The 9,263-nt window shown below is 37.2% G+C and overlaps 1 protein-coding gene across 3 annotated transcripts in view; it reads right to left on the reverse strand.

Annotated features, from left to right (window-relative positions):
* Positions 1–9,263, reverse strand: part of RhoGEF64C (Rho guanine nucleotide exchange factor at 64C) — a 45,804-nt gene that overhangs the window by 16,883 nt on the left and 19,658 nt on the right. For all 3 annotated transcript variants that reach the window (XR_013058754.1, XM_076619732.1, XM_033332507.2), the window contains exon 2: positions 4,566–4,783. Coding sequence is in view for 2 of the 3 variants with exons in the window: in XM_076619732.1 (XP_076475847.1) it covers positions 4,566–4,691 (126 nt within the window). In the remaining variant the exon portion in view is untranslated. The remainder of the gene's footprint in view (positions 1–4,565; positions 4,784–9,263) is intronic.

Genomic DNA, 9,263 nt, shown 5'->3' on the forward strand with positions numbered 1-9,263 from the left:
TGCCACAAGACTAGAACGAAGGGGAACGAGCAAGGAAATTTTGTAACGTCCAACTTAGATTTTAGATGGTCTGTCCAGAACGCAGTTCGAGAAATCGTCTTCTACCTGAGAGATAATCGAACGATCTGCGTTCATATTACTATATTTAGAATGTGACTGGTTTTTCACAATGTGCAGGGGAACAGTGCAATCATTCGATCTCGGTATTAATGCTGCGCATCCTTCGACTAAGAATAGAATTTCGTTTTATAACTTCGAAGAATCGCTCGCAGCTACTGGTCGAGCATAATTTTCATTTGAAATGTTTTTATCTTAACAAGGGATGCACGAGAAAAATTTACGGCGAGAAATATAGAAAATAGACGAATTTTACTGTCTGTTATTTCTATCAGAAAAGTAAAAAAACAACGATGATTCTTCGGTTTCAATGATTTCATTTTTGAGAAGGTTAACGAACAATTGCTACACATCATGGCATGAGAAGTTATTAAAAGGCAAACGAGTTCTATTAAGTGGATCTCAGTGCTTGCAAACTGAAGAGACTACCAGTCTTAATGACGAGTTAAAAATTTGTTACATTGCTATGTATTCAATGCGATCATAATAGCAGTCTTTAACGATAGTTTTTGCTAAAAGTTCACCTTGAACGTAAAAGAAATAATCCTTAACGTTTGATCGATATTCAGCATTGAACAGTTCTGAATTATTGGAATTGATATTTTAGAGTTGCCGTTGTAAATCATCGACATGATTAATTGTACGAGCATCAGTGCCGAGCGATGTAAGTACCGAAGATTGATTTACGCTATTTGTTCACGCTCGATGCGCAACAGACTAATAGCAAATGCGGAATCAATGGCGAGCAACGAGCGATAGAAAACTGTGCGTTCGAATTCTTACGAGACGTTGGCGAAGCTAGAAATTGCAAAGTCAGCCTGCAGGATCGGAAAAGTACATTCTTACGTCGAGAAATGTATGCACTACTTAACACGTTGTCGATCGGTGAAAACCATCGTTCTGCTTGCGAATGCCGAGCAAAAAGCTGCACAAATTTAAACGATTAAAAATAACAAAGTATAACGACGCGGATGACTTTTGCAATAGAAATCATTCGAAGATTTGAAAAGCTTACACGACGCGAGAACATATTTTCGTTGCGCACAATATTTACAGCTTAAAATCTTTTCTTTCGAGACGTAAGTTGGAGGACTTTTCTTCGTGGAGATCTCGTATCTAAAAGTATGATATTTCGCAATATCGTTTTACTTTTATAACAGCGGGAAATAATTCCTATATCGAAAGGTTTCTGATGGTTTTGTCCTAAAAAATCTAAGTTGAGGAATTCTTCTGTGAAAATGTTACGTTCGTTTGTTCAAATAAAAAGTATAATGGAAGATAAAATCGTCAATTAATTTGAAAGCGAACCAATCGTGGAAAAAATGCTCGATTATCATTGAATTAAAATTCCTCCCTCGAATCATTCTACTTTACACATACAAAAAAAAAAAGACAGCGAATACCATAAATTAGCATAGCGAGTAAACTGCAGACATTAAATTCTTCAAAAATGCACGAAACGTCCGGCAGAAGCCTTAATTCCTAGATGCTAATGCGATAACAACCGTAAACTCTAATTACAACGACGAAACGTCCAGTTCACTTTCAAACTCGCGCACCAAATAGCAAAAATCCAGGGTGCAGTACAAACAGTAGAAGAATCGTCTCATCTGGAGCGTTAAGCTACTATGTATAGTTACACGACGAAACACATATTACTTTGCAAACGTATCGCAAAGTCACTGACATATTTTCAGTAACAAATTTCTATCGTATTCGGTGGCTTGCCTATCTATGCAACTTTTATATCTATATTTTTCCAACGATTTCCATATTTTATAAATATGTATTTTTTTTTTTTGTTTAACACAAAAACAAAAAAGAACAAAAAATACTTAACTATAAATAAAACGTCAAATGGATAATAAAATTAAATCCGGTACAGTGTCGGAATATTAAAATAAGAGTCACTTAAGAGACTGACAATTTACAGACGAGCAGCGAGCGTCAAAGTATTCTCAATGTACCCACCCATACAGGTGTTATACGCAATCGAAGACAGGTGAATATGGGCGCTATCCCGATAGGATCTTGCAAGCGACACGGGTGCACGCGCATGCACCGGGGTCACGGCGGATGCACCATAGATGCATCATACCCACTCGCCTCTATGGCAACCAGAGGCTACGGTTACACAATCCTCGTAGCCTGCATACAGACGATACCGCAATTTGCGAAGCGCCTCTTCACTCGCCGATCTCCTTGCGTTCTGCCGTTTCTTCCACGTTTCCTTAACCGGATGCTCAGGCCTCGTCTTTTCATAAGTTCGTGCGCGATGTTTTCACCGATTGACACGAAACGTGGGTGTTGATAACGATCTTCGGCGCACGATCGGTGCACGCGAGCCAATTGATAAGATTCGACGACTTCGTATCACGTATCGTGTTACGTACATCGGTGCGTTTTTAATTGGTAATCGTGAAAGCTCGACTGCTTTCAGAAAGAGAATGTGAGAGTGTAAGCTGGTGCGATCATTGGCCGGTTTCGTTTATCGACGACGATACTGTGATCGTGGCACGAACGCCAAGTGTTTGGCAAATAATCGTGAACGAAATTTATCAGAAAATTGTTCCGTTTATTTTTTTATTTCGAATCTTCGAACAATCAGAAATTTGATATATTTCCTTCTGGCATATAGATATGTTAATCTTTGGAAAATATTTTGCAAAGTATTTTCCCCTGACAATGCTATCCAAGTCGTTCGTATTGTTGAAAATTGTTCAATGCATGAAATTTATCTTATTTTAATCATCCGAGAAAACTTGACGCGAGTCACCAATTATCACCGCGATAAAATGTTAAACAGTCAACGTGTTAAACTTATGTCAAATGTGCTAACACGTTATGCATATTCTATGAGCATAAATGTCATATTTAACGTGTATAAATATCCGCGATCTAAGCATGACGATCATACCTGTGCATATAAAGATTCGTAATACTTCTCTACCAGAAGAAACTTTCTTCTTTGAAAATGCAGGAAGGATTTAGCACCGGATCCACAGACATATCGAGCAATCTGTGCTTAATACGAAAAGAGTATGTACTTCTGGGACGCAATATCTCTAAAGTTCTATCGTAGCATAGCAATGTGGGCCAAACGCAAAACCGGTTGCATGTTACACACGTAAGTCAGTTGCCACTGTACTCGCAACATTTGACAAGAGTGTAGAAAAGTCATTATATACCTATGTACTTAAGGAATACGCATACCGGATTCATTGTACCAACTTCAAAGCGAAAGAAGCACAAAGCTAACAACCGTCTACGTATATCGTAGAAAGAATTTCTAGCGGATATTCTACTCTTAACTCACGGTTAATTTCTTTCGCTGGCTTTTTTTTCGTAATGAAATTTTCGAAATTGCGGGATCGAATTTCGTCCCGTGGCACTGGTCCAGTTTTGTTCGATATTTCGTCGTTGAACACAGGGACTGAGTGCGATAACGCGTACTCGAGTTCAACTACGCGCAGAAGACGCAACCAGCGGGTATTTGGTGTCGGTGGCGAGGTCAGGTTTTGAGGTAAAACCAGAACCAGCCTTTGTGTAATAGCTGGACGAATTAAGTCGCCTACTAAGTACGCCAGTTCTCTTACATCATTGGAAGAGCTGGTTTGTCCTTGCCAAGATGTTTCGCGTTTCAGGCTTTCGATATGAATTTATCCCGAAGCAGACGCAAACGCACTCTGTTAGTTTCAATAGTAACGCGAGTAGAAAAAGTTATCTAATGAATTAAACATCCTATAAATAATGTCATCAGCTATTCATCGTTACGTTGATTTACTGTCTCATAATGAGCTTTTTCCGATGCAACAACGAGAGGAATCGATGTATATAAATAACACGAAGAAAAACTGAATGACACGCGAGACGAGCTGTAGAAACTTGCATATGTACATACTGCTATTGCATATATCCTATATCGTTACATAAGTGGCTGGTCACGAATTGTAATTATCAGCCGGCTTGTGCGAACTTTCTCTGTACGGTTTTTATCAGAATGAACACGGCCTTAGTCCCGTTCTCAGCTAATAAATTCGAGGCGCACTATGTACATACAATTATGTACGTACGTACACGTATGTGCACACTATTCTTCAACGTACAACTTGATTTTCGATGTGATTTACGTAAGTGGCTTTGAGTAAACTGAATTGCTACGCGAAAATCGGTATGTTTTTTAAAAATTGACGTACCACTGACTCTTTAAAAAGCAAGTTAAGTATAGGATTGAGATAGCCACGATTGCGATCTATGGATTAGGTATGTTTATACATTTGGAGGAAATTTGAGAAATGTACGAAAGCACGGTAGAAACGTGCAAATACGCGTAAAATACACATAATACACAAAAATGTATGAAATGTTCAAATGTTCATTTATCGTAAGAAGAGACTGTAGCAAATTTCTATTTGGATTTCACCGCGCTAAATAATATTACAGCTTACCTTTCCGGGAGTAGGTGAGACCGATGTTGGGTTTAACCCCTGCTGTAGATGATACATTTTCGGGGTGAGCACAGATGGAGGTGCGCCGAGGCTACCCGGGGCGACAGCCACGCTCGTCATGGTCATTTCCTACAATGGACCCAGTCCTCGGCTTCTTCGAACCACCTGTCCGCGGCCTTCTGCGATCTACGTAATTGTTCATTCTCGTACCGTGACCGCTGGAACATATACGCGTGCAACTTTAGTCAAGTTTTCCTTCATTCCTGAACTTTATGTCGGCAAAGCGGATAAAGCGTTGTGAAAGTAAATTAAGGAGCGAATGGAAATTATAAAACACTAGCGCAACATTTTCTAAGTGTTTAACGAGCTTCTACCTAACACAATAAAATACAATACGATAAAAGAATAAATAGATAAATAATTGTAGACAAATTAGAATAATCATGTTCGAACACGCGTGTAAAAGAAATTATTAATTAACAATTTGTATGGTTCGAAAGTAGAAGAAAGCAACTGCGAATTCCTCAAAACTTCACGCGGACACTAAAACTTTACTTCGAAATTCTGTATTTCCACGTTATGCTGATTTCTCTCAGGAAATCGCCGTGAATATCCAAATGCAACGCCAACGAATGAAGCGCGAAGCTGGAAAGACGTGTCTTTTTTCGCGCGTTGCCACGGGTATAAAATCACATCGAAATGGCGATTTGTTAAGCAATCATTTCGATCGTATTACGACACTTCACAATGGTACCGCGTAATTTCACTCTCGCCAGGAGATCGCAATTGCACAATTTTCGTCGCGCCAGACGAGACATTCGGGCGGACCTAGAAAGCGTCTAGGAAATGCTAATTTACCAGAGTTACTGGTCTTGCTGTTACGTGCGCGAGGCCCCCACGAATATAGTTGTCGACTTGACAATCTGGTGCAATGAATCGAGGATTACATAGTATAAAATTACAATTCCAAGAAACGTACGTATACGTACGTAATTTCTTCTTTGTGTCATTTGTTCTTGTCATTGTGATAACTTAATTATCGTAATTATTTCGTATTTGTTACCTATACGTATATCGATGGTAAAATTTCTTAATATTTTTCTCAATGAGAAACTTTTCCAACGTAGATCGGAATTTTGATACTTCAAAGGGAACGAAAGAAAATAGAAAAAAAGGAAAAAAAAAGAAAGAGTTAGACAATAAAGTATTAATTAGAATTCACCATACGAGAAAAATTCGCGTTTGGAATTTCTAATATAATAGATCCGGAAAGGAAAGGAAAGAATTTGAAACTTTTACAATGTAGGTTGACACACCTCTCTTACCGTCAGCGGTGTAACTATACTCTCGATACTGTTACTTCGTACTGGCGAGATTCATTATGATGCACCGGCATGTCGCTGACTGATTTTTTTTAAGAATCATCGTGACACGCATTTCATTCCGTTGATCTCATTGCCGATACCTATTCGCATGAATTTATCTTACTAACCTTCATTTCATATACGCCAAGTTCTTATGTTTTAAAAGGATAGCAAGATGTTAAAATATAATTGCAAGAATAAAAATCTATCTTTGGAAAAAGGAAACATTGAAATTTCGTTACAGAAAATCTAAAGCTCTTTGTAATTGATCAAGTATTAATGATTTGCTGTGTTTCTCTCCATCTCTGTGCGTCATTTAATATAGTGAAACTAATAATTTTTGCTTCACACGCAAAATGAGGTCTCAAAGGTAAAAATTCTTCATTTCAGATCAATATCTCTATTCTTAAACAATAAATCTCCCATTGTAGATCAATATCTTGCGACCAAGATAGTTATAGGTAGGAACAAGTGAAAAGTAATAAGAGAAAATTGACTGCCGGCACACGACTGTATCCGAGAAAACAAAAGACAGGGATCTCGATGGTATTTTATTTTCGTAAGTATCCATTAAACCAAAGAGAATATGATCTGGTTAGGTGGTAAACTGACCCGATAACGGTTCTCCAGAGAAACGGTTATCGACACGCAAAGACAGAGAAAACGTAAAAATAGATGTAAAAGAATGGCAAGAAGAATTGTACAAAAAAAAGTGAAAATGTCGCGGATGAAAGAGCAGGAGATAAAAATACTTTTTTATCTGCTATGGAAATGATCATATCGAGTCTTAAGGTATCTAGCTTTAATAAATTTTGCCTTCTACAGTTACAAAATGAATATATCGTATATTCAATTTATGTCTTAGTCTTATCTCCTATTTATCTCTTGTATCTTGTAATGCGTAACAATTCAGTACTAATTATAAATTCCGAACGTTAAAGAGAATTTTGTAAATGCCAGGCTAATTTCGTAGCTACTTCCGTTTCCGGTACAGCTTAGTAGAAAAGCAGCAACGCAAATACAAAAATATCAACCAATTCCTCCTTTCACACAGGTTCTTACCAATAAAATTGCATATCTAATAGTTTCTTTGTTCCTGCAAAATAAATTGCCATCTCGAAAAAGAATATTCAAGAGTTCGTTTTTGCATTTCTGTTTAACATATCACTTTCACTGTCAGTGAAAACACTTTCGATATCGGTACGTATTCCAGCAATTTCCAGCAAATTTAATCACTTAGAACGAGTTGAATTTGAAATCTCACAATTTGCTAACGTTAATTTAATAAATTCCTCGTGTTATTCCATTGTGGAATCCTCAATGGGAATGGAATGACTCTAATGTTTCCCACAAGAATGCCACTATGCTCGTGGAGGGAGAACGGGCACAAACCGCAACTAACGCAAAATAATTTCTGTCTTAATGGCCAATTTTGCCACATTTGCTCGTCGGAAAAAGCGTGTGGGCGAGGCGTAGCCACAGACGTATCGATTTCGTAAGAACTGGAGAAATCAGCGGCTGTTTTACGGCTCACCTAGCCGAAACAGTTGAAGATGTTAAAACAATCAAAGAAGATAACCGGCTCGATTCAGAAACTGGCGATTCCTGCTTTTTTTTTCGTTGAAAAAGGAAAGGAAAGAGAAAAGTAAGAAAAGATTGTCGAGAAGCACGAAGAGCATAGCGTAAACGTCATTTATCTTCGTTTCCACGCAAAGCGTTTGCATCCTGCTAATCGCATTTTTATCGCTCTCATTCTTTTTAATGATAGCGCGAAAAATGCTTAATTAACTTCTCGTCTAGAAGAACTTCTTTCTCAGTGGAAACTGTCGGATTAACATCGCATCGTGTGAGAAATTGCTTATTAATTTCACAGATATCTTTTATCCGTGGCACTTCCTACGTACATATTATAAAAATATCGCTATAGTCTTGAAATTCCGTACGATATCGTAAATTCTTATCGATCTACGAACGAACAAATGTGTATTATTAATTGTTTTAATAAATCGTTTTTCGACGGTGAATGAGGTAACGCGATTGACGCAACATTCCATGTAAGTACAAATATTTAGTGTATCACGATTGTCAGGAATTATAATGCCTTTGTGTACTAGCAGGATTAACAACGAGGAAGTGAATTGAATAAATTCTGCACACTCGTTAATTTCAACCTGTGCTCCAAGATATCTTCATATACACATGTATGTCTGTATACCATCAAATTGCCATCAAAAACGGGGGAAAAAATAGAAATGAGGAAAACATGAATTTTGCATTTTTAAACTTATTAGAAATCATAATTTTTCTTTTTAAAACACCTATTATAAAATAATTATTTACAAGCACATACTTGTAATACTACTAAGAATTATTATGTTTCATGTTTATTTCTTGCAACTGGCAATCTAATGCGCGAACGATTCGTTCGTAGTAAATACATAACATTTTAGATATCAAAGTAAACCGACAGGCATTGAGAATCTTTTACATTAAAATCAAAGTATTTCGTGATACTTTCACACGTGCGGCGATTCTCGCTGTTCTAAGTGCGCACTTGACGATCGAATTTACAAGCCTGCGTAAAAAGATGTGTTTTCTACTACATTTTGCTTCACTATATATCGAATATTCTAGAGAATACCACTAACAAACAAAAATTGGAATTAAACGGAATTGGAACTAACTGATCAAATATTAAAAGTTACTTGTTTAGTAAAATTTAATTATCAGAGAAACAAAATTCCAAAAAGTTAACGTTAAATTATTCGTTTTCTGAAGAATTTAACTTCAAATTTAATTCAGTTTCACGGCAAATAATTAACTATATTTCTCAAGCATATGACTCAACATATTCTTCAATCTTTTTTTATTATTTAATATTCCACGTCGACAAAAAAAATGAAAATGTCATCTTCAACATACGTAAGTATGCTTCTTTATTTCGCTGAAAGGAGGAACGCAAGATTCCGTAGGTACGCGGAGAAACCATCCCGATAACCTCCACAACTTTCTTACCTCCACAATCAATCGAGGTGCAAATATAATTTTGTTTTTCTCTCGCTTTTACCTCGATACTGAAAGGCTTGGCCAGGAAAGAAACGAACGAGTTCCTTCGTGAAACTCAAGCCGTTCTCGGGTCCAGTAGAAGACAGGCGAAGTTGTTACGCGAACCTGGCCGCCTTCCGTCTGCTCCTGCATCTACAGCACCGTGCAAAAAACTTAAAACATTTACTTTTACTAAGTTCTATGACAACAATTAAACGTATTTTTGGGAAACAAATCCCATAAATCTATTGTAGAAATTACTACTAATTTTCCAATTAAATAGTTTTTA

This window comes from Bombus vancouverensis, chromosome 7 (genome assembly GCF_051014615.1).
Source record: "Bombus vancouverensis nearcticus chromosome 7, iyBomVanc1_principal, whole genome shotgun sequence".
Classification (NCBI taxonomy): Eukaryota; Metazoa; Arthropoda; class Insecta; order Hymenoptera; family Apidae; genus Bombus; species Bombus vancouverensis.